This window comes from Thrips palmi, unplaced genomic scaffold (assembly GCF_012932325.1).
Source record: "Thrips palmi isolate BJ-2018 unplaced genomic scaffold, TpBJ-2018v1 HiC_scaffold_17, whole genome shotgun sequence".
In the NCBI taxonomy this organism is placed as follows: Eukaryota; Metazoa; Arthropoda; class Insecta; order Thysanoptera; family Thripidae; genus Thrips; species Thrips palmi.
Window position 1 is genome coordinate 5887405 of NW_023144626.1, and position 24532 is coordinate 5911936.

The 24532-nt window shown below is 65.6% G+C and overlaps 1 protein-coding gene across 1 annotated transcript in view; it reads right to left on the reverse strand.

Moving 5' to 3' along the window:
* LOC117643527 (zinc finger protein 395) overlaps positions 1–24532 on the reverse strand; it is a 91563-nt gene that overhangs the window by 43075 nt on the left and 23956 nt on the right. Inside the window, exon 3 of the mRNA XM_034382455.1 lies at positions 1891–2072. Coding sequence (XP_034238346.1) covers positions 1891–2072 — 182 coding nt within the window. The remainder of the gene's footprint in view (positions 1–1890; positions 2073–24532) is intronic.

Genomic DNA, 24532 nt, shown 5'->3' on the forward strand with positions numbered 1-24532 from the left:
GTGTGGGAACCAGAGTAAGCGCCGGCCGAGTCAAGTGGAGGGAAAGTCGGCGACCGCCGAGCTACGCGGCGACGCAGCGCGCGACGCCACCACAGCAAGGCACCGCCAGAGAGAGAGAGAGACAGTCGCTCTGTCTCTGCCGCACTCACGGGGCGCGAGGTGCAAGAGAGACAGAGCGAATCTTTTCGGCGTGGCTGTTGACGGTTCACGGCCGCGCTCTGATCAGGCGGCGCATTGTCGCGCCAAAATCGGACGCCCTTCAAGGCCTCCCAGCGACGGGCCGCCCTGCCAGCCCAGCCAAGGGCGTGGCGACGCCCGCAGAGGGCGAACGCCGCCAACGCCGCCAAGCGCCCTTCATTACAGTGGGGTAGGTCGGACCTCCACCCCAATTTGAAGCGGCCGCGCAAAACGCAAACTTCTTCCGCCGATGGCGATGGCGATGCCGACGGCCGCTCCACTCGATCCATTTTCCCCCGACCAGACCGAGGCCTCCGCTCCGACCACGAGCACAGCCACAGCACAGCCAGCGAAGCGAGCGATGACCCGGCTGGATAGACAAGCCCAAAGATTGGACAGCCGGCACCGGTCCCACAGTTGCCTGCCTGCCTGCCTGCCGGGGTCCGTCCGAAACTCTAGCGGCCAGGCCCGCCAGGCCCCGTCTCCGCCAAGTTGGTCGTCAGCCCGGCTAAATGCAGGCAAACCAAACAGGCCGGTCTGGAAGCCATTAGCACGCCCAGCCCCGGGCGGGGCGGGGCGGGGCGGGGCGGCCCCCGCTCGGCCACGCGCAGCGCTAGATTTTAGCAGCGCGGCCGGCCCGGCTTTTGCTTTAATTTGGCAAACAAGCAGCAAGCCCAGCAGGCATCGCGTCGCGTCGGGGCGGGGCGGGGCGGGGCAAGGCGACGGGGGCGCGAGCCGAGGCGTGAGGCGGCAACAGGCTTGTTCGCGATAAGCGATTCATGAGCCCAGCGAGTTCGAGTTCGTCCGTCGCCTCGTGCCCAGTGCAGGCACTGTGCAGGCACGGCAAAAGCACTGCGCTCAGCCGAGGAAAGTTTCGGGCCATCGGCTGGTGTGATGGCCCGCGTCGGTCCGCGTCGCTCGTCACGGCCAGGGCCGCCTCCGCCACGACGGCGAGTTGTGACACCCGCGGCCACGCCCTCGGCCTCGAGGTCAAGCCACCAGGACCTCATCGCCGTCCTCTCCTCGTCCTCCGCGACACGTCCTCGACCACAAGCACGGCGCGAGGGTGACCGCAGGCGCCGTTGTTTGCCCCGCCGATCGTTTCATCGCTCCGTCTCTCTCGCACTCACGGAGCTTCGTCGCTCCGTCTCTCTCGCACTCACGGGGCGGCGGTGACAGCGACGAAGCGATCCTTCGGAATCCCGGCCGATCCGCGGCACCGTCAACGAGGCCACCACGCCCCCCCGGGCCCCGGAGCGGGTTGGGCCCTCGTCGCTCTGTCTCTCTCGCACTCATGGCGCGCCCCGTAAGGGAGCGAGAGAGACAGCCTGCCGTTTGGGCCTGGTTGGGCCCCAGGGCGAGCAGAGGGCCGAACGCGCGCACGTCCGTGACAGATGGACTAATGGCACCGAATGGCACCCAATGGCTGCGCGCTGCGCCACGCCCTGTTACCGAGCAGCGAGCGGCCGAGTAGAGCTTCCGGGTGACTGGCATCCTTTGTACGCGCGCACACACACACACACAGAGCTCCATTACAGCCGGCGGTCGGTCGGCGTGTGTGTGTGTGTGTGCACGGGCAAATTTGCGACGGTGGCGCTACGGCCCATACCACGCATGGCTCGCTGCCCCGCCACCCGAGACGAGACTTTGATATCGTGCACGGCAGGGGCGCGGTGGCGCGGTCCCGTCCAAGAAGCACGTAACATGACTTACCCGAGTTGACGCCGGGCGAGTGCGGGCTGCAGGACAGGCTCATGAGCACCAGCGCGGCCGTGCACTCGTCCATCATGCCGCGCGGCACGGCCTCGCCCATGCCCACCATGCCCATGCCGCCCAGGCCCAGGCCGCTGTCCAGGCCCTCGTCGTGGGAGGCGCTGGGCCGCCGTTTCCGCGACCTGCAACACACAAACAAAGTCGTGAGGAAAGAAAAACGAAGACAGAAACAACACTTTCGTTTGTCCGGGGGAAGGATCTCTTTCCGAGGCGCCAAGTCGTGGAAAGTGTCGCAGGGCGACAGCACGGCGGCGCGGTGTCCCTGACGAAAATGAAGTGTCAACTCGACGGCCGTTTGGCTGGGCGCCGAAGTGTCCCTTGTTGCACTTAGCGCTTCGTTGTCCCAAATAAAACTTCCGATGGCCTGTCCGCTGCTCCGCTGGGCGAGCCAGCACTTGGTTATTATCGGGCCCGCTCCCAAATTGCTTTTCACAGCACGCGAACGCCAACTCGACGCGAAGCGCGAAGGGCCTTCGCTGTTGCCGCGTGGACGACACGGACGCGTTTGCACAGGTGCGCTGTCCGCCGGGCCGCCGGGCCGCCGGGGCGTATTTGGTCGGACCTCCGCGTTTTCCGATGAAAGGCCATGGACGTGGGAGTCATCCTGCACGCCGCGTCCTTGGATGTCCTTCCCCAGCAGCGCTCTGGCGGCTAGCCCGGCCTGGCAGCCCGGCCTGACAGCCTGGCAGCCCACGGCCCCAGTGCATAATGCAAGCGCATGCAAGCGGCGAGGCGAGGCCTAGCGCGCTGCTGGTGCCACTAGTGCCACCTGCGACGCTCCGACCGATTAGAAGCCCTGCCCGGGATAAATCGAGACCGTGCTGAAATAGCAACGCCAACCGCGCGGCGGCGGGGCGGTGCAGTGCAGCAAGCACGCTCGTCGGACCCGTGTTCAGCAAGAGCGGCGGCCGGCGGGATTGTTTCCTAGTGTGGGGACGCACCGGCAGTGCACCGCCTGGACGACGCGTTACAAGGGAGTTCTGCCAGGTGCCGGCTGTCCCAGGACAACGCCGTCGCCACCGCCCCCCGCGAGCCTGGCCCATTATTCAGGGGGCTCCATTCCCACGGGCTCCACGACGTCCTCGAGGAGGCGGCAAGAAAAACACCAGGTGCTGCGCCGCCCCGCCCCCCGCCCGCGGACAGCACGCTGCGGCCCTCGACGACGTCCTGAGCAATCTCGAGATGAGGGCCTTCGGGGGCTTCGACGGCGCGCAGGTGCCCTGCCCGTCCGCGGTGGCTGCCATTTTTCTGCGAGACGGCTGGTACGAGTCTCGGGACTTGGAGATCGCGCGGCGAGCCAGCCGCCCAGGTAACCCGAGCCGCGGCTGCAGGACCTAGCAGCAGCGCTGCTCGCCGTTATTCGCTGATTTACAGCAGGGCCGCCGTCGGCAGCGCGGTGGCGCGGCGCAACTGCATGGTAATTCAATCAAGCCAAACTGGGCGGCCGTACGTCCTGCAATGTTGGCGGCGGTGGCGGTGACGGTGTGGTGGCGGTGGTCGTGCCGGGCTTGCCGGGGCTTTGACGGGCAGGCTTTCAGAGGGCGGCCGCGCGGATGAAGGGCTTGGCCCGATCACGGCATCGATTGGCCGGCTTGGCTCTCGCGTGCACCTGCTTGCCCTGCCCACCCTGCCCGCCCTGCTCGCCCGCTCCACTGCGATGCATGCTGCAGATTACCCAAACACACTCCCCGAAGTGCAGCCCTATGCGCACGCCGCACAGCCGCACGGGCTGTAGGGGGCGGGCGCGCCGCAGACAAAGCTCGGCAACCATTACCGACACACACACACGCGCACACACGTGCACACACAGTGGCGCGTCGACTCCAGCCGGTCGCACGGGTGTCGCTTACGCCCCATCCCCCACCGCCGCGCCGCTACGCCCTGCGCCACTGTTCACCCAGGCGAGGCGCGGCTCGCTAAACGCGCCAATGACTTCGTCCTTCGCCCCCTCATCCACGTCGTCTCCGCCGACGACGATTACTTTTTCCCCATCCTTCTTCTGGCCGCGATCAAAGGCCGCTTCGAGGAGCGCAGCGTCGCAGCGGCGCACGTGTCGCGCATCACCGCGTGGCGTGGCGTGCCGTGCCGTGGCGTGCCGCGTGGCGAGGCGCGGCGTGGCGCACACAGTGCATGATGGCGATAGCGCCCCGGATGGCGAGATAGTGCAGAGCGCTGCGCAGAGCTCTACCGCTCTGCCGTCGCCAAGCGCGGCCAAATGTCAACCGATGCACTCGCGGCGTTAAGCCCCAGCCAGCCCACCCGGCCCACTCGGTGCAGGCGGTGGGGCGGGGCGCGGAGTATGGTGCAAGCCGGCCGGCCCGGCGTCGAGGCGGTCCCTCCGCCCCCGCGGCCCCCGCGACCCATTGTCCCCTTCCCTCGCCGGCCGCTCTTTCGCTACGACGGCCTTGGCGTGGGGCGACGGGCGGGGCGCGGGGCGGGCGCGGGGCGCGGGCGCGGCGGACGCGGCACTATATTCTAGCTTCTCGCAGCGCGGCGCTAACTGCCAACTCCCGCCCGCCACCCGCTGCCGCCCCGAGGCCTCGCGGACCTCACCGAGGACCTCACCGAGGACCTCACCGAAGACCCCGCAGTTACCAGGTGGGGTGGGCGGCGAGGAAGACCTTGCGCCCTCGGGGAGGGGGAGCGGGCAGCCTAGCGACCGGCCGCTGCCAATAACAAACGCACGCGGGGCGCGCTGCGCCGGGCCGTGGTGTGAGTAAACCAGAAGCCAGTTCCTTGACGCGCGCGAGACACGCGCGTGCCCGCGGCGGGTGCGTGCCAAGGCGCCATCCCCAAGCCGCCAACGGAAACGCCTTCGTGAACCCAGCGAGCAGGCCGAGCAGGCCGAGCAGCCGAGCGCGCCGACGACGGGGACGTATCGGAAAACAACGCCATTACTGTACCCGTTTACCCACCGTGGAAACATCAGACGGCGGTGCGATGCGACGCCCACCTGAGTTGGGAGTGCGTCACGCGGCGGGGCGGGGCGGGGAGGTATCGGGACTGAGTGTGGCGGGCCAGCCAGCCGGGCGGTTCGGCGCCGGCGCCGCGGCCTGGGGGTGAGTGAGAGCGCTGCGGTGCTGGCGCGGGGGCGGCCAAGTTGCCTTGCGTGGGCAGATGACGGGACGAAGCGAGGGGGTGGGACGGGGCAAGGCGGGGCGCACCGATCCAGCCAGGCAGGCAGGCAGCCAGCCAGCCAGCCATCCCCCGTGGCCGACTGGCCGGCTGGCCGGAGCGGAGCAAAATCCAATTTCCCTCGCCAAAAGCCAAAAGTGACGTCGACCGAAAAGAGCAGAGGAAATGGGGCCGGCGTAATGTCGACAGCCGCATCGACGTGGACGTGGTGGACGTCGAGCCTCCGGTGATGGCCTGACCTCCTGACCGCCTCGCCTCGCCTCGCCATTGCCACGCCACGCGGCCACACGCCGCCTAGACCCCCGGAGCGCCGCGGCGGGCGTCCGCGGCCTCGACCCTCCACTCCTTGTCTCGCTGCCGGTGCGCCCTACACTGCAAGCGCCGCGACGCCCCGCGACGCCGCGCCACGCCGCGCGCTGTATCAGATGACTATCAAGGTTGCAGGTGACGTCACATCCCTAGCACGCGTCCTGCGTCCTCGCCCTTGGCTGGCTGCCTGCCTGCCGGCGAGGCGAATCACCTACCCGGACTCTCGAGACTGTCCGTGATTGACTTGTTCGTTTCGACTTTTTCCATCATGATCGAGTGGAGCCTGTCTGAGCGCGCCCCGCCGCGCGGAGTGGACCGACGACTCGTCACACAGTCACACCGTCACAAAGTCACTCAGTCACACAGTCACACAGTCACAAAGTCACTCAGTCACACAGTCACTCAGTCACACCGTCACACTGGCGGCCGGCTTCGCTATGCTTCGCTCGGCGGGCAGGAAACCGAGATTGCAACTCATTATGCAGAGCGCACTTATTCCCGATCGCTTTTATGTCCGCGCCGGGCCGCGTCGCGCCTCGCGGGCCGGTTGAGAGTCCAGCCGAGGCCCCACCTTGCCCTTGCACGCGTCTGCGGCCGGCCTGTGGCGGCCTGTGGCTGCGAGGCCCGGGCCGCCCCGACAGCCATGCGCCAGCGGGCCGACTTGGCCCACTGACTGTACTTAGTACAGTACCCCAGCGCACAGGTGCCCCGCCGCCCCCCGCCGCCCCCCGCCGCCCCCCGCCGCGCCGTCCGCAGCCAGTCAGCCGGCCGGCCGGCCCGCTCTGCAGTTTAGGCCCTAGGCCCCCAGCGGGCTGCCAGCGGGGACCAGCGGGCTGCCTGACTGACCTCCTCCCGGGGGGCGAGGCGCGGTGCCGCGCGGAGCCGCGCTGTGCGAAGCCTGCGCGACCTTGCAGCGCCTGCAGCAAGGGCAAGGGTTCGGCCCTTCGGTGCAGCGCGTGCAGCGTGGAAAGGAGAGCGACACTACACTAGTTAGCACTGCGGCGTTAGCGTGCGTGCCTCGTCCCGGACAGTTCTCCGGGAACGGGGCGGGCAGTGCGGGCACGCCGGCACGCCTCCGACTCCGAACTCACGGGGCTTCGCGTGCTTCGCGTGCTTCGCGTGCAGGTGCGAGAGAGACGGCGCGACTGTTCGGAGTCAGTCCTCTGGAGGCTCCAGACAAGGAGCGAGCGAGCGGCACCGGCTACCGCACCTGCGCCGCCGCACCTGCACTGCTAGTGGCTGCTCGTCGCCACATAAGGAAGCTTCCCTTGAGTGGGAAATGAGGACGCGCTGTTCACATCCAAACAAACCCACTCGCCATTATTCATAGGCGCCGAATGGGCAGTCGCTCGGCAAGGTCGATCACTCGCATCGCTTGACCGAGGCGGAGGCGGCCCGACCCGAACCTCGTCAGCCACACTGCCACGCACGACGCCTCCGGACTCCGGTCCGGCTAGCAGAGCGGCGACTGCAGCGAGTGCAGCCAGGTGCGGCGAGGCAAGGCTGCAAGGCTGCAAGGCTGCGACACGGCAAGTGCAAGGTTGGACGGACGGGCAAGCCGGCCGGCAGGCTCCGCGGTGCACCGGCAGGCCTGTCTGACGCAATGCCACTGCCATTGTGTGGGCACACGTGTGTGAGTGAGAGAGCGGGACGCGTGTGTGTGAGGGGGAGCGAGAGAGAGGGGGGGGGAGGGCAATACGTTGCCTAACTGAGAGCACCTTGCTGCCTTCCGCCTGCGGGGGAGCCCGTCAAAGGAAACATCAGCGGTATTGGATTGGGGGCCCCGGGGAGTGGGGCAGTCAATAAAACGAGAGTGCCACCGCGCCGAGCCGCGCTGCCGCGGTACGGATACATGGTAAAGTCGGCCAAACTCGCGCCAAAACGTCGAAACGTCGAATCCGCCGGCAGCGCGTGACCCGCTTCCCTTTATATCCGCGGTGCGCGGTCCGCACCGCACGGTCCGCAGCCTAACAGCGTTGATGGTGATGCCGATACATGATGCCGCCAGCAGTGGAGAGCCGCGCCGCGGCCACACCGCTGTGGTGACACGTCGCAGTCATAGTCAACCCGGTCCAACAAACAACAACAACAACAACAGGCGATTATAAAAAAGGAGCCGGTCTCACAGCACATTGGCATATCGCGTCCGACCGAGCCGCAACGCGCGCCAAAATAAACAAGCGTTACGTCATGGTGCGGCGCCTGCTGTGTTAGTGCGTGTGTGTGTGTGTGTTGTGCCGGCCGGCGAGCGGCGCGCGCCAAAACGACGCAAAACCCGTAAAGCCCACAGCGAGAAGGCCGCGGCGCGCGGCGCGGTACCGCGAGGCGCGAGGCCAGGCGGGCGCCGGCCGGTTCGCGAAGTGGGCCAACTTGGGCTAGGCCGGCGGCATGCCGGCGGCGCGCTAGGCCTGCCGCCACTCGCCGGTGTGTGCGGTGAGTCAATCGTGGCGGTCCGGACGACGTCGAGCTGGGCAAACAATCCGTCAACACTACGCCGGGGCCGCGCGGTGCCGCCCGCGGCAACGCCTCAGCGCCGCGACGCCTCACCGCGGCGTCCACGTCCACGGCGGCGGCCTTGACAGAGACAATAAAAAGCAAAGGCCGCGGCGAAGGCAAAGGCCCTCCTCCTTCAATCAGTCTGCGTCGCCCGGCGCCGCGGTGCCGACCGCCGCGGTACCGCGTCGACCGTCCTCGTCCTCGGCGTCCTCGTTTCATTCCATTTCGTGCCGCCGGCCGCCGGCCCGGCGAAGCCTGGCCCTCCCGCGGCGGCGGGCGGCGGCGGCCCGGCGCTGTAGGACGTTCGTGTCGACCTGCCGAGGTGACTTTCAAGCTTCAGACACGGCGGCGGCAAATTGGCGTCGTCCTGTCCAAAAACGGCGATGGCGCGCCGACGACCGCCTGACCTGGTGCGCCGACGCGCCGACGATGACGCCGACGTTCTTGCTCCTCCCCGTCGTGGGTACTACGTGGATACGGGAGCCGGCGGGCCGGCGGCGGGCCGTCGCCGGGGAAGATGCATGGCTTCCAAATCCAATAGCGGCCGGCGCCGCCCCGCCCCCGCCGCGCCAAGGCCGCGCCCTCGCCGCCGACGTGCGCTGGGCGTCCGCGGGGATGGGCGGGGCGGGGCGGGGCACACTGGGCCAAAGGGCAAACATTCAAGGCGGTGCGGCGTCCGTCACGGGCCGCGGGGTTCGGCTTGCGCACGGACGGCCGGGCGGCCCGAGCGGTGGTATCGCAGGCCCGAATCTCGGTGTGATGATAGTGGGCGGCGATAGTGGGTCCCGCGAGCACAGAGCACGCCAAGCCGGCCGTGACAGCGCACACAGCACACAGTGTGCGCACCGCCAGCACCGCCACCGTCGCGCTGGAGAGCCTCTCCATCAATTATCGGCGCGGGGGGCGTTCCCGTGGCGGCCTCCATCACCGGCAGCACCAGCAGCACCAGCAGCCGGGCCAGGAATCGGCGCCGCGCAGCGCGCAGCCGTGTCGACGCCAACTCGGAACGGAAGCCCCGCCGAATTAACCCAACCTGCTGCCTCTAACCGCATTTACCCCGCGAGCACGCAGCACGCCGGGGCCTTCGCCGGAGGGAGCCAACTTGGTCCACGCCCACGCCCACCCCGGGGCTCTCTCTTCACCTCCCTCTCCCTCCCTCTCTCGCACCCCCGGTTTCCCAGGTGCAGCCAGCAGCCCCGCCCCGTCCGCTTCCTTCCCACGACGGCCGCGCTGCCCGGCACTGCCGCATTGTCCACTCGGCGAGTCAAGTCGAGACGCCGGCCACCCGCATGTCGGCGTCAATTAACGACACGGCCCGCGGCAGTCCGCCGCTCCGTCTCTCTCGCACCCTTACCGGACGCCCGATGAGTGCGAGAGAGACAGAGCGACGAAGGCGCCGCGGCGCTCGCCAGAGAAACCGGCCAGACCCTTTTTGCCACGCCTCGTTCCAGACGCCCTGCCGGCGGCCAGCCTGAAGGCCCTGAAGGGCCTGCCCGTGGACGCGTCACCAGGCGTCGCGGAAGCTCCAAATGCCACCGAGCTATTTCTCTGGGCCCTTCCTAGCCCTTCTCCGTCGGCGCTACAGAAATACACCGTGCAGGCGCAATGCCCTGCTGCAAGCCCTGCAAGCCCTGCAAGCCCTTCGCAGTGCCGTGCCCCGCAGGACCCCGCAGGACGCGGAGGAGAGGTTCAACGGCCCTGGCTGTGCCCTGGCTGTGCCCTGGCTGTGCCGCGCTGCATTGTTCACCGTGCTCCTTTTTTGCTCCCGATTTACGTCGAAAGAGAGAAAGAAAAGGGCGACCGGGAGGGGAGGGAGGGAGAAGGATGGGGCAGAGGTCGACCACCGGGTGACAACTCGTGTAACACAGCAGCGCCGTGCGGCCGTGCGTCAGTGGCGATAATAAGCATAATAAAGTCCTGCAGGCGGATTGCTTTTCGTAGCGTGGTCTCTCTCTCGCACTCGTGTGGCGTCCCGTGCGAGAGAGACAGAGCAACGAAGGCACCGTACTCGCGGCGTGCGTGGCGTGCTCGCCGGCCGGCGATGGGCGCGGAGTGGCGCGGAGCGCGGACGAGTCGAAATTGGGCGGGTCGGGTCGTGGATACGACGCCATGCCACGCCATGCCACGCACGACGGCGACGTGCGGACGAGAGCGCCGGGACGGACCGGGACACGGTGTCGCCGGCACGCCGCCGCGCCGCCACGTCACAGGTAAAGCCCGCTACTAATTACGCCCGGCTCTCACACACGCACACCAGCACGCCCACACGCACGCGAAGAACCCGATCATCAAATCTGCCCAGCCCGGCAGACCGACCGGCCGGCCGACCGGTCTACCAAAATGATGGCATGATTGAGCCGCGGCCGGATCAGGGCAGAGCCAAGCAGAGCGGCCGGCAGGGCAAGTGGGGTCACAGGCACGACTCGATACTCCCCGGCCCGGCCGACCAATAGGTCGTCCTCTACGTGTGCCGCTTTCGTTAGATATCGGCCCGAGATAGAGCGGACACACTGTGGCACACGCGTGTACGGCGAGACAGGTGGACAAGGCGAGCGGTGAGCTGGCCGCGGACACGCCGGACGCGCGCCCGTCGTCCGCGGCCCGACGGCCGACGCGGACCTCGGACACGGGGGGCGGGGGGGCGTGCGGCGAGGCGGCCGTTACTCGCCACGCCCCTTGGCGCTGTGGCTGGGCCGCTTGCACGTTTGTGGGAAAGCGTCCGCGCCGCCTCGCCTTCCAGCACACCAACGCCAACATGGCGGCCAAGCGCCGCCAAACGCCGCCAAGCGCCGCCAGGGCAGTGGGGGCCCCGGCCTCACCGTGCCTCACCTAGCGACTAGCGAACCAGCGACGCACCAAGGACCCTGACCTCACTAATTGCTCCCCTCTCCCCCGACCAGGCCTAGCGCGACTAGCGCGACTGGGGGCAGATCGTCGGGGCCGTAGGCACGCCGTAGGCACGCATCGCCTGCTTGCTTATTTACGAGTGTAAGCGTCGCTGTGGCCCAACCAAAATGGCCTTCAAGGATTCAAGGACGCGGCACGGCACGCCGAGCGACCAAGCCGCGACACGAGGCGTCTCAATATTTAACAACGCCGACGCCGCCGCCGCGTCGAGGGTCAACGAGCCGGCCAGATTTTGGCCTTTCGGCGCTCGAGGACCTAATCAACATTTCACGAGTCCGGGGCCCCGGCAAGGAAGGATTCGGGAAGGACGAAGGATCTTCAGCCGGAAGCGGCGCTATCACATGCCGTCGAGAGCACCGGCCTCGACGCCGAAGCGCCGGGCAGGGCCGGGCAGGGCCGGGCACGCCGGAAAGCACCTCGCACAGTGGGCCAGAAGCCGGTGGAGGCGGCCAAAACTCTAGACGCGTTTTGAGCTCCAGAGTCGCTAAATGGGACTCGAAACGAACGTGTGACCCCACCAATGGATTCCTCGTTCGGAGAGCAATCCATTGGTGGGGTCACACGTTCGGTTCAAGTCCTATTTAGCGACTCTGGAGCTCAAAACGCGTCTAGAGTTTTGGCCGCCTCCACCGGTCTTCTGGCCCACTGTGGCACGCCGGAAAGCACCTCGGCTGCCTCAGGCGCCTCGTGATGCCCCTACACCCTACATAATCAATTTAGTGCAGCGACCCCAGGCCTGCAGGCCTGCCCTGCAATGTTCACCTCCGGAGAGCCAGCGGGTGGAAACTCCCGGGCGGAGGGTGAAACCAGGTCCGCACGGCCGGTCCGGCCGGCAGACGAACCCGTAGCCCCGAATTGGTAACTTCTTTTTATCAGAACTATCATAAAACTAAGAGTTAGGAGGAAAACCGGGTACCGTCGTGAAGCTAAGAGTCTGCAGAATGCTCTCGTTTCATTGTTTTGATCTAAAAATGCCCACACTATTAATATTAACGATTAAAACAAGATAGCCGGGTAGCGGGCTACGCTGCACCCGAGATTTGTTCACTTTCGTTCTCAGTTCTGAGCGATGCTAGACCCTACATGTCCGCGAGCCGATTTTTCCTTATAAAATTTAACGTGGCGTAGGGTATATTATTTGGCGATAAAACTAACCTCAACGTTGTAGCCCGAGTCCAAATGTGATGTGTCGAAATGGCGTCTGCCGGCACTTCTCACTTTAACCTCATAAATAAGATACAAACAATACAATTTACCAAAGCATATATAGCCTACGCCACGTGAAATTTTATGAGGATTCCAAATCTCTCCTTGGTTTTTCAAATAAACCTACGATTATTGAAGGCGAGACAGATTAAAATCGGCCGACGCAAAGACGCCAAAACGACAGGTTTACTGTGTGCACTAATGTGAGAGAACTGCTGAGTCTAAACTCTGTTGCGTAACTGATAATTAATCTTCAACCATGTCTTCGTGCAGATTCGTTGAGTTTCGTTGCACAGAACTTGATATGAATTAACAAATTCAATGGGAAAATATTGTGTCAACAAACACCGTTTGAAAGAAAACAAGCCCGTGTCGTCTGGACCAGTCTATGAAAAATTCTCCGGTCAGCATCGGTTAGCGGTGTACGCTGCTCATCGAAATGTATGCCGCTCAGAAAGCGTACAGTTTATGTCTAACTTTATCGCAGATTGTTTATAAAATATTTTGAACATTGTATTGAACGCGTCTAGTAGCAATCGGCCTCAATTCACACCGAAACTGCGAGGCCGAGTCGAGCGGTGAATTTCTCATAGGCTAGTTCAGTCGACACGGGCTTGTTTTCTTTCAAACGGTGTTTGTTGACACAATATTTTCCCATTGAATTTGTTAATTCATATCAAGTTCTGTGCAACGAAACTCGACGAATCTGCACGAAGACATGGTTGAAGATTAATTATCAGTTACGCAACAGAGTTTAGACTCAGCAGTTCTCTCACATTAGTGCACACAGTAAACCTGTCGTTTTGGCGTCTTTGCGTCGGCCGATTTTAATCTGTCTCGCCTTCAATAATCGTAGGTTTATTTGAAAAACCAAGGAGAGATTTGGAATCCTCATAAAATTTCACGTGGCGTAGGCTATATATGCTTTGGTAAATTGTATTGTTTGTATCTTATTTGTGAGGTTAAAGTGAGAAGTGCCGGCAGACGCCATTTCGACACATCACATTTGGACTCGGGCTACAACGTTGAGGTTAGTTTTATCGCCAAATAATATACCCTACGCCACGTTAAATTTTATAAGGAAAAATCGGCTCGCGGACATGTAGGGTCTAGCATCGCTCAGAACTGAGAACGAAAGTGAACAAATCTCGGGTGCAGCGTAGCCCGCTACCCGGCTATCTTGTTTTAATCGTTAATATTAATAGTGTGGGCATTTTTAGATCAAAACAATGAAACGAGAGCATTCTGCAGACTCTTAGCTTCACGACGGTACCCGGTTTTCCTCCTAACTCTTAGTTTTATGATAGTTCTGATAAAAAGAAGTTACCAATTCGGGGCTACGGGTTCGTCTGCCGGCCGGACCGGCCGTGCGGACCTGGTTTCACCCTCCGCCCGGGAGTTTCCACCCGCTGGGAGAGCCGTCTCCGTCTCTGTCGCACTCGCGGCGCGTTCCGCAGAGGGTGCGAGAGAGAGGGCGAGAAGCCCGGTGCGGAGTGACGGGTAACGGGACGACTCGCGTCACGCGTGACATGCAAATGCCGACGCGCGTGTGAGGCGCACGGCGCACGCATCCGTCCAAGGAAGGCAAGGCAGGGACTGGCGGGGAGGGACGCCCCCGCGCCTTCCTGTCCGCCACCCGCCCCCATCCCGCCGTGCCCTGCCGTGCCCGCCGTGCCCGCCGTGCCGCCGCCAAGTTGACTCACGCTCTCGACGAGGCGAGCGGGCCGAGCGCCTCGCCGCGCGGTGCCAAGAGGAGGTCAGGTGTGCGTCTTGGCCAAGAGCGGCGGGGCGCGGCGGCCGTGCTGCAAGGTACACTAGTTGACCTCAGCGCCGCAGCATCCGGATCCAGGCGCTGCGCGACAGCCAGCCTGCCGGCCCCCGAGACCCGAACCAGAGAGCCGCTACGCTGCGAATTCAGCGGTTGGCGGGCAAATTCCACGGGCTGGCGGTGAGGCGGCCTGGCAGTGCCTCGGGGCGGTGCGAAGTACGAAGACGAGGCAGCGCTCAAAAATTAAAGCGAGGCAGGGCTAGGCGAAGCGGCAGAGCGGCGGAGCGGGGCGGGGCCGAAGGAAGATTACTTCTTGCCGCCAGCCAGGGCTGCCAGCCTCGGCCAGGCCGGCCGGGCCTAACCGGCAGGCAGGCTAAGGCCTGACCGGAATTAAATCCCGTCAAGGACCTGAGCGTCCAGATTAATAACGGGTCCGCGTGGCAGCCGGGCGGCCAGCCCGAGCAGCCAGGCAGCCAGCTGGACAGTGCTCCCGCCCCGCGGTGCGGCGGCGTGGCGGCGTGCGCGCCGGGGCGTGGGCACGAGGCGCGTGGCCGCCGCTCCGCGCCAAAGCTTAGCCTCTGCCCCACTCGAGCCATTCCGAAGAGTTTCTCCGTCTCTCTCGAACTCACTGGGCCTTGCGCGTGGGTGCGAGAGAGACGCCGACGAAACGACTCTTCGGAGTCGCCCGGGTGAGTCCGCCTCGCTGACGCCGACCCCTCGGCCGCCTCTTCGGACGTCGCCGGCTTCGATTAGCTCCCGGATAGAGATTACGTCGTTAAGGGAGCTGGGGCGGCCCGGCCCGGCCCGGCCCGGCGGCAAGGCCCTACCCGGCCGGGACCAGCACGGGGCGGACGGGGAGCGCCGACCGGCTAGTCGCTGCCGGAGTCCGGAGGGTCCGGAGTCCGGAGGGCGGCCGAAGGGGATCGGGACCGGATGACGTCAGCACACTGCAGCCAAGCAATCGGCCAGCTTGTCGCTGGTCCCTCCATGTCCCTCCCGCGCGTCCCTACGTCCCTCGCGTCCAGCGGCAGAGGAGCTGCGGCGCCCGCCCGGCCGCCCGGCTCCACGATCCAGAGGGGGCCGCCGGGTCAGAGGCACTGCAATGAGTCACAAAACCTCTCCCTCTCTCTCTCCCTCCCTCGCACATACACATGCACGCACACGCACGCAGTGGGGCGCGCTAATACACAAATCAAGCCGCACAAACAGGACGTGTGGGTGGTTTGGAGCCACAGCCGCGCCCCCAGAGTGACACACACTGTGGATATTGGACCATGGCGTTCTGCGAGAGGAAGCGTCGCGGCCTCTCTCTCTCTCTCTCTCTCTCTCTCTCTCTCTCTCTCTCTCTCACACACACACACACACACACACACACGGCCAGGGTAGTACACAGCTCGCGGTGAAAACTGCCGCGGCTGGAACAGACAGCTCGGCGGCGGCACGGCGGCACGGCGGCACGACAGCTGTCGGCCCGCGCGGCAGGCTCATTCCAAACAGTCGCTGTCTCCGTCGCGCTCACGGTGCGTGCCGCCAGGGCGCGAGAGAGACAGAGCGAGCGTTCGCGCGCTCGCCATCAGTCTGCCGCTGCGGTTTCAATCCGTGCAATGCGTCACGCGCGTGACGTCAGCGAGTCGCGGGAATTTTCGCGAGCACGCGCCGCGTTATTGACCCAGCGACGACAGCACGGCAGCGCCATGGCAGCGCACAGCGCGGCGCCGCCGGTCGCCCATTTTCCTTTTCCTTTTCCTTTTCCCAGGCGAAAGAAAAGAGACAAAAACGGCGGACTGCGCGCGTGGCGGCACGGCGCGCTCCGATCGGCGAGCTCGCGGAGCGCAGCGCAGCGCTGGGGCTTTGTTTCGCAATCCGCACTAATCGCAGAGACGACGGTGGGGCGGGCCGGGCCGGCCTTTGTGCACCGCGGGCGCGGGCTTCGCGGGCGCAGGCTTCGCGGGCTGCACCGCGCCGCGTCCGCCGTCCGCCGCCTCGCTGCACGCTGCACCGAGCAACAGACGCGCCGCACTCGTCGCCGCGATATGACGCGTGAGTCACGGGTCGTGACGAGGCGGACGCGACGCCGCGCCGTGACGAGCAGCGCCGTGACGCACGCCGCACGCCCAGAGACAAAGCCACCTGGACGGGCACTCTTTGTGCGCGGCGCGGCCACGCACAGTGGGCCAGAAGACCGGGGAGGCGGCCAAAGCTCTAGACGCGTTTTGAGCTCCAGCGTCGCTAAATGGGACTCGAACCGAACGTGTGACCCCACCAATGGATTCCTCGTTCGGAGAGCAATCCATTGGTGGGGTCACACGCTCGGTTCGAGTCCCATTTAGCGACTCTGGAGCTCAAAACGCGTCTTGAGTTTTGTCCGCCTCCACCGGTCTTCTGGCCCACTGTGCCACGGCGGGGCCGCTATCGAGCGCACTATCATGGCAGCAGCGCAGCAGCACGGTAGCCCCGATGACAAAACAGTTTAAAACGACCGATAAATGCCGCTCTGACTTTCGCTGAGGTTTACGTCGCCGTGATACGATCGCCCCCGAGCAGGCCGCGCAGGCCGTGCTGCCCTGCACAAAGGGCTGTAGCTCAGCGGCGCGGCGTGTCGCGGCCAGGCGAGCCAGGCGACTAGGCGGCGCGGCCCCCGCGTCCGCGGCGACCCTGGGAGGTGAAGGGGGCAGCGCGCGGAGCAGCGCGGAGCCGAGTGACACGACCGACAAGGCTCGCCCGGTCCCCGCCGGTCCCCGCCGGTCGCAAGGTCCCCGCCGTTCACCCCCCAGGGCCGGCGGCGGCGGCGGCGAGCACCGCGTCGACGAGGAGGTGGCCGTCGAGGCGGAGCGCGCGCGGAGCCCCGCGGCCACGCCCCGCATCCATCACGCGCCTGCACTGTAATTCCCGTAGATAAAAACGTCGTCCAGCCGAAGGAAAAGGGAAGGCCCGACGACAAAAGGTTATGAATAGTCCAGGGCGGCGCGCCGCGGCGGGACGTTTTATTTTGTAAAGGGACACCCTACACCCTAATGCCCTAGAGTGCCCCGCGGCGACGCTTCCTGCGGCCCAAACTCGCCTCGCGCACGCACGCCACACGCACACACACACACACACAGCCCCGGTCACGCTTTTACCACACCAGCTGAGCCAGTGTGTGTGTGTGTGTGTGTGTGTGTGTGTGTGAGTGTGTGCGTGCGCGTTGGTGCCGAGGATCGTCGCGTCCTTTGTGGGCGCCAACGGGGCAGGGCCGGCCGGCCCGGGCGAGTCAATAAAAGCGAAAAGCACGATGATGACGACGGCGACGATTCGGGCAGGACGGGACCTGCCCCGACCTGACTTGCCCGGCGTCGTCCAGGCGGCGTAGCGGGCGTAGCGGTGCTGCTCATTGCCTGGGAGGGCGTATGGTGTGTGTGTATGTGTGTGTGTGTGTGTGTGTGTGTGTGTGTGTGTGTGCTGGTCGTCAGACTGGCAAACACAGACTGCTGCAAGGCCCCTGCTGGCGAGCGTCCAACGACAATAACTTGGGGGCGTTTACACCGCGGGGAGTGATGCGATACCGTGCTGTGTGTGTGCGTGTGTGTGTGTGTGGTTGTCTGTGTGTCAATTACGAGTCTCTGGATGGGCCCGCTCTCGCGCCTCGTTGTTGTTGGCCAGGGTGGCCGACGGGCGACGCGCCAGGCGCCACTTAGACCGCGCGCGCCCTCTGGGCAATTCCTTTTTTCGCGGGAGCTCTATACAGTGTACTTGAGGGATCGCGATAACAGCGATTAAATTGGGGCGGGGAGTTGGCGAGAGAATGCGGACGGCGAGCGCGCTGGACGCCAAGAAAAGCGCGAGGCAGAAGCAGCTGGAGAGTCCAGAACCACGGTCTGGCGGGCAGAGGCGGGCAGAGGCGGGCAGAGGGCAGTGCTCGCGGGGCGGGGTGCGGTGCGGTACCGCCACCCCGCACAAAGTGCAGCCTCACGTGTCGTAAAGGCGGTGCAGCCTTTGGCAGTAAACAGGCCAATTTACTCCGCGACTCGCCGCGACTTGACGCCACGGCGGCGCGGTGCGGCGCGGCACGGGGGTGTTGGCGGTTGGCACCTCCAGAACGAGGCGCGGCGCGGCGGCTGGCGGGACTCTCGCCCTGGAAAATGTCAGCGCTGGGTCGGTAAAAGCGGGCGGCCGTGCCAGGCGCGGCGCGGGTTCGAGCCGCGGTGGCGGCAAAAAGCCGCATTACGACATTCGGAGCCGTCGGAGCCCTCGCCGAAACCATAACAATAGCCGTCCGAGTCTGGAAAGCGTGAAATACTGCAGGGAAATGTCACGCCGGCGGTACCGGCACTGCTAGCACTGGCGGTACTAGAGGTACCCGAGGTACCCGCACGTCGCCGTCGGCTGGTGCCTGGCGTCCCACTGGCGTCGCCTAGAAGGCCTTTGTGTGCGCGGTACGGCCGCGCGGCCAGCGCCTACAGTGAGTGCCTTGGCGAATCGCAGGGCCGTTGCCGCGCGTTGCCGCCGCCGCTGCAGGCCGAGCAGCGCTTTCGTCGCTCTGTCTCTCTCGCACCTTCACGGGGCGCCCCATGAGTGCGAGCGAGACAGCGCGTCCAAAGCAGTGTTTGGAACGAGTCGGCAGCGCAGCGAAATAAAAAGCGTCCCTGATGTCGGAGCGCCGAGTAGCGGCTCGCCGATCCAGCATCCAGCCCTCCACTCCGCCGGCTGCAGCGGCTGCACCACTACACCGGAAGCCAAGCCACGGTGAAAATTAACTGCCCCCACGACGCAGGCCGCGGGCGCCGCGGGCCCCGGGCTGCGACGAGACGGCCTTGTGACGGGCCATACCTTCCATTCCCGTCACTCACGAAAAGTGTGCCCCAGCCAGCGGTTCGACCATGAGTAACTCACCTGCGGACAGAAAGAACAAAAACAAACTGTTAACGACTGAGCCACAAATCGGCGAGTTTTTGGACGGCCATTCGAGCAGGCTGGTGAACGAACATGAACCGCCTGCCACGCGCACACTCACGCCGCGGAGTCACAGACCGCCATGGCCCCTGGCTTTGCCCGGAGCTGACCTTGCTGAGGTGGAAGGCAGGCAGGCAGGCCAGGCCGGTGCACTAGAGGTGAGACCCTGACGTCGGGGCGGCCGGGCCCCACGCGGCGAGGCGGCCGGGCAGCGAGGCCCAGGTGTACCGGAAGCAGCACACTAGAAGCTAGACGCGGCAGTCGACGTCCTCTACACACTCCGCCGGCCCGACCACACCTGTGCGGCCTGCCGGGCCTGCCCGGCCCGGCCTGCGCGTCGCGGCCGCAAGGCCGTGGGCCGAAGGCCGCCAGAGAGTTTCGCTCTTTCAATACGCCGGCCGACGTCGTCTGTGGCGTTGGCAGTGGCGCGCGCTTCGCGTGCGCGAGGCGCGTGCCGCACGCCGCGAGGCCCGGCCGGCGCAGCGCGCCCACCGTCGAGGCTCCACCGCCCTCAACCAACGAGAGAGCACGGCGTCGATCCACTCTGGCTGACCAGTGTGGTGAACGCGGTGGTTTTTCGCCCCTCGTTCGCGTGACTCCAGCTCCAGCCCAGCCAACGCCACTGGCAAAACCTGTACCAACCTGTACCCCGAGGTGTCCGGAGCACAGTGGGCCAGAAGACCGTGGAGGCGGCCAAAACTCTAGACGCGTTTTGAGCTCCAGCGTCGCTGGGACTCGGACCGAACGTGTGACTCCACCAATGGATTCCTCGTTCGGAGAGCAATCCATTGGTGGGGTCGCACGTTCGGTTCGAGTCCCATTTAGCGACTCTGGAGCTCAAAACGCGTCTTGAGTTTTGGCCGCCTCCACCGGTCTTCTGGCCCACTGTGCGGAGGTGCCACCGAGCGAACCGAGTGTGTCTCTGCCCGGCCGGCCCCGGCCCCCCGGCCTCCAGGTCCTTCAAAGAGACCAGGTACTCGGCCGCGGCTTGACGCCTGACTTGCGGTGGCAGATTTTCCCCCGACGCCATGATGCCGTCGGGGTCGGGGGGCCGCCCCTGCAGCGCACGCACACGCAAACACTTTCTTTTTCTCGCCGCGAAAAAAAAGGAAAACTGCAAGCAGCGACCCGGCGAGCGAGCGAGCGCGCGGCGAGCGTGCCCGGCAACGCCCTGGTCGCCACTATCACCCCCAATCAGGGCGTGGCGGAGCGGGGCGGGGCGTGCATGTGATGTCAAGTCGTCGGGGGGCGGCCCTGGCAGGCCCATTATTAAATCATAGCGCCACCGTGGGAGTCGCAGGGCGACACAAAAGTACACGACGCGACGTCGAGGAAGGGGACAGGACAAGACAGCGCGCCGGCGACCCGTCCCGACGATGAGCCCGAAAGGCCTCAGCGCACTTTTGACTTGTCGTCCCCCAAAAAAGCGAAATAAAGGATTCGAACCGGCACCATGCCACACTCGCGACTCGAAAAGACAAAAAGAATCAGGACGCCGAAGGATCGGCGGTATCGGCGGGCCGTTTCACCGCAGAGGACCTTGAGCAGGACTCGGGGGGAGGTGCTAATGTCGAAGCACCGATAGCGAAGCCGGCGCGACCGGCTTGACGCGGCCGTCAACGGGGCCATGGCATTCGGGGCCGGCGGGCCGACGGCGGCGGGCTGGGCCGGCGTCACGTGGGCTGCAGCCCCAAGGCGCCAAAGGCCCTGAGGCCGCCGGAGCGGCATCCGGCGTCGTCGGCCAGGTGCAAAACAAAGTGACGCAAGGCGCGGCGCGCGGCGGGCGGCGCTCGCGGTGCCGGCCGCGAGGCCGCGAGCAGCAAAGGCACGCCGCGCCGCCGCGCCGCGAACTTTCTCCGCAGGGCCGCGGAGCGTGAAAAAAAGATAAAGAATAAAACAACAAATACACTCGGGGCGTAGGGTGCGTAGGGTTCCAACGCTCCGACCGCGGCGCGCGGCGCGGCCTAGATAGATTGCGAGGTCACGGGGGCCAGCCGGCTGGCACTTCGTGACACCTCCAAACCGCGTGATAAGGCCACCGGTGATACCCCTTCCCCTCCCCCCACCGGGGCGATGATGCCGTCGGCGAGGTGCCGTCGACACGGCCTCGCGCCTCGCGTCGGCTCGCGCCGGCCGCGGGAGGTGTCCGCCACATCGGAGGGGCTCTCGTTGGCACCGCGAGCACCACCAGGACCTAGCCGCCCGAAATACATCCTCGCGGCCTTGCCGGCCCTGCCCGTCTCGCGGCGGACAGCTGTCGTCTTATCAGGATGCAGCCGCGGTTGCCTCAACGCCCTGCCCGCCCCGTCGCCCCGCCGGGCTGCTGGCCGGGAGACACGACCGCAGGTTGAAGGCCGAAGGCCGCGCCGCCGCCGCGCCGGCAACCCAGGAAGTCGTGGTGTCGCGGTGCGCGGCTAGGGCCGAGCGAGAGACCCACGGAGCAGAGAGCGAGACAGAGAGAGAAACAGAGAAGTGGAGTAGTACCGGCTTCATCAGCGAAGTGGCTTGCCCGGCTTGCCGCACTGCTGCCAACCGAAACTATGACGGTCGGGTCGGTCTCAAAGCCAGCAGAGCCAGCAGCAGCGAGACGACGGAGACGGCCATGAGGACAATGTGGAGCGCCCCGCACGCCCAGCAGCAGATTTACAGACAAACCGACCGACAGACAGACAGACAGACAGACAGACTGAGTGAGAGAGACAGAGATCACCCGTAAGACAAGCTCGCCCGAAGAAATCGACCCAGATAAGCCCTGCTGTTTTCGCCACTGTTTTCGGGCTTAAGTCCGGCAGGCCCGGGCGAGGGCACGCCGGCCGCGCGCACGCACACACACGCACGGATGCGTAACACCCGAAAACGTCGGGTGGGTCGCGACCGGCGACGCGGTTTTCGTTTTGTTTTCCTTACATTGTCTCTTTGATGATTCGGAACGCACGCAATGCGACGCGGGGCGGGTCACGCGAGGGACATGCCTTTCATGTGCAGTGAGTCACATGCAGCGGGCCCCGCCTGGCCCCGCCTGCGCCGAGCGCGGCCGAGCGCCCCGCCCCCTCCACCGCACACGCGGCGCACGCGGCTCGTCCGAGATATCAATCGACGGCTGTCAGTCATCCGTGCAGGGACTTCCCTTCAAGGTGACTTACCCCTTCGAGGCCCGCCCCTCCATCCACCCATCGTCACAAAGGGGGCGAAGTAGAGACAAAGTCGGCAAAGTCCCCCAAGCGAGACCGGATACGGAGATACGGTACCCGAGAGGCACTGGATCGACGGGACCCCAGAGCGCGGGCCCAAAAGAGGGACCGGCTGCATGGAGGGGGCGGGGGGGGGGGGGGGGGGGTCGGGGAGAGGGAAGGGGGGCTCCGTCGGTGGGGCCGTAGCCCCAGTCACCCGGCCTACCCGGCCTAGTTGGAATAGTTCGGCTGTACAGTAGCGGCGCTGCCTCCTCCTCCTCTCCCCCTCCCCCCTCCTCTAGGCCCGCCAGCCCGCCGGGCTGAGTGAAGTACAGTTTGACGTCACCGGGTGCCGGCCGGCGCGGCGTGCGGCGTAGGCAGCCAAGCCGGGCCCCAGCCAAGCCGGGCCCAAAGCCGGATCTCGTACGAACGCCGGCACTCCGGCACCGGCACGTCGCCGCCCTAAGTCCCTTACCGTCTGGACAGGATCTTGGCCATGAGTACGGGCATCCTGGAGCCGCGGAGGCGGCGCTCTGGCAGCAGGCGGGACGTGGCGCGGCGGTGCACCAGCGCCTTGCCGGCGCCGGCAGCAGGCCTGGCCACGCCGACGACGCCGCCGTCACCATCGTCACCGACCACCATCACTTGAGTCACTTGCGTCACTGCCATGGCACCCTCACATCACAAGATTCACTGCACTGGCGTCGAAGTGAAGGCGCGCACTCACTCACACTCGCGGTACACTCGTTGCGCGTTGCGGCGCGGTGCGGCGCGGTGCGGCGCGTTGCGGCGCGGTACTCCGGCTGGGGCACGCTCGTTTCGTTGCGCTGGCAGCACGTCTCTGACAAGCTCGAGCGCGGAGCGCGGCACAAACCCGCGGCACGGCAGGCGGTGCTGCGAGGCAAGCCTAACTCGCGGCGTGGAGCGCAGCGCGGAGGGGCCGGGGCCACGACGGGGGCCACGCTGCCGCGGTGCCGCGACGGGGCCCGCTTCGGTCCGCTCACCACGACTCGGCTCGGCTCGGCGTGGCTCGGCGTGGCTCGGCCTTGCTTCAGCTCGACTCGTCTCGACGCTCTGCGCTTCGCTCGCTTCGCTGCGCGCTCCGTTCGCCGGCCGGTACACCGTATGCCATGCCAGCTATTCGCCCCCGTCCCCGGCCCGGTCCGCGGCGCGCTTGGCGGGGCCCACGGCCCGCGGTTGGGGTGGGGGAGGGTGCAGGGCCGTAGCTGCCGGGGGGGGGCAGGGGGGGCAATGCCCCCCCCAACTTTTGGCCAGGGGGGGGCAGGGGGGGCAAGGAATCTGGCCAGGTGCAAGCAATGTAGACACAGAAATGTACGAGAATACCTTTTAAAAAAGTGTAAATAACCCAAAGAACTGCAAATTTTCTCAGCTCGCTTCGCTCGCAAATAATTTACATTTACCAGCCTATATATCCCTAAGAACCGCAAATTTTCTCAGCTCTCGGACAAACACTGACCACCCTAGTAAGTCGTAAGAACCGCAGATTTTCTCTCTTCCCGCGCGAGCTCTGTTTGCTCGCAAACAAATTACGCCGTTTACCACTCTAAAAAGTCCTAAGAACCGCAAATTTTCTCAGCTCGCTTCGCTCGCTAACAATTTACATTTACCACCCTTTTAATACATTCAATCGAGTGTTAAAAATTGAAAAAGCACCTGCGGGACCCCCTGATAGGTAGGCAACCTTCAATGCAGACAAAAATTTGCCCCCCCCTGGCGCGAGGAGGCGGCTACGGCCCTGGGAGGGTGGGGGTGCCGGCGTAGGCCTGTCCAAGTGAGGCGCCGCCGGCCCGGCCGCCGAGGCCCAGCGGCCCAGCCCAGGGGGTGGGGGAAGGGGGTTGCGACGTCAGCACAACCACTGGCCGGCATGCAAACGTCAACGACTGTCGCCCTTCAGGCCCTCGCCCCGCTTCGCCTCGCCGCGGGTTGGGTTGAGTTGCCAGGCGGCCGGCCGCAGCCTTGCCGCCTTGACGCTCTGCCACGCCCAGAGCGCCGCGCCCCGCTTCGCCCCGCCAAGCCGAGCGTGGCCACCGCGAAACAGTCGTCTACTTTCCCCCAAACGCCCTGCCACTGCCACGTCGTCCTGCGGCTGCCTGCCTGCCTGGCTGGCTGGCCGGCGGACGCGGACACTAGCCCTTCTGTTTGGCGGCGTTGGCCGTTTTCTCGCGGAATGCCCCTCGGCCCGCGAGCGTGGCAGTGCCATGGCAGTGCCTTGCCGAGCCTCGCAGATGGGTTGCAGCACTGCTTCTGCTTCTCGGAAAGGATTCCCCGCAGAGAGAGCGCCGCGCGCCGAGCCCTGCGCTGCCCTGCCCTGCCCTGCGCTGCCCTGCCCTGCCCTGCCCTGCCCAGCGCGCGAGCGAAGCGATGCCAGCGCTCCAGGTGACGCCCCCCGCCCCCCGTTCCGGCCGCGCTAGACAAAGCGCGGCGCGAGGGGCTCAAGCCACGCTCTAGCTACGCTCTAGCGGCACTCAAGGCTGCGCCTGCACTGTTAATTGCGCGCAAATCGGTCCGCGGCACGGCCGGGCACGGCGTCCTGTTGGGAACCGCCACCGCTCCTTAGCGAGTACCTCGCTGTTCGCTTCATCGCTACCTGTGGCGTGGCCGGCGTGGCGCGGGGCCTCGGTGGTCAGAGCGGGGGCTTCAC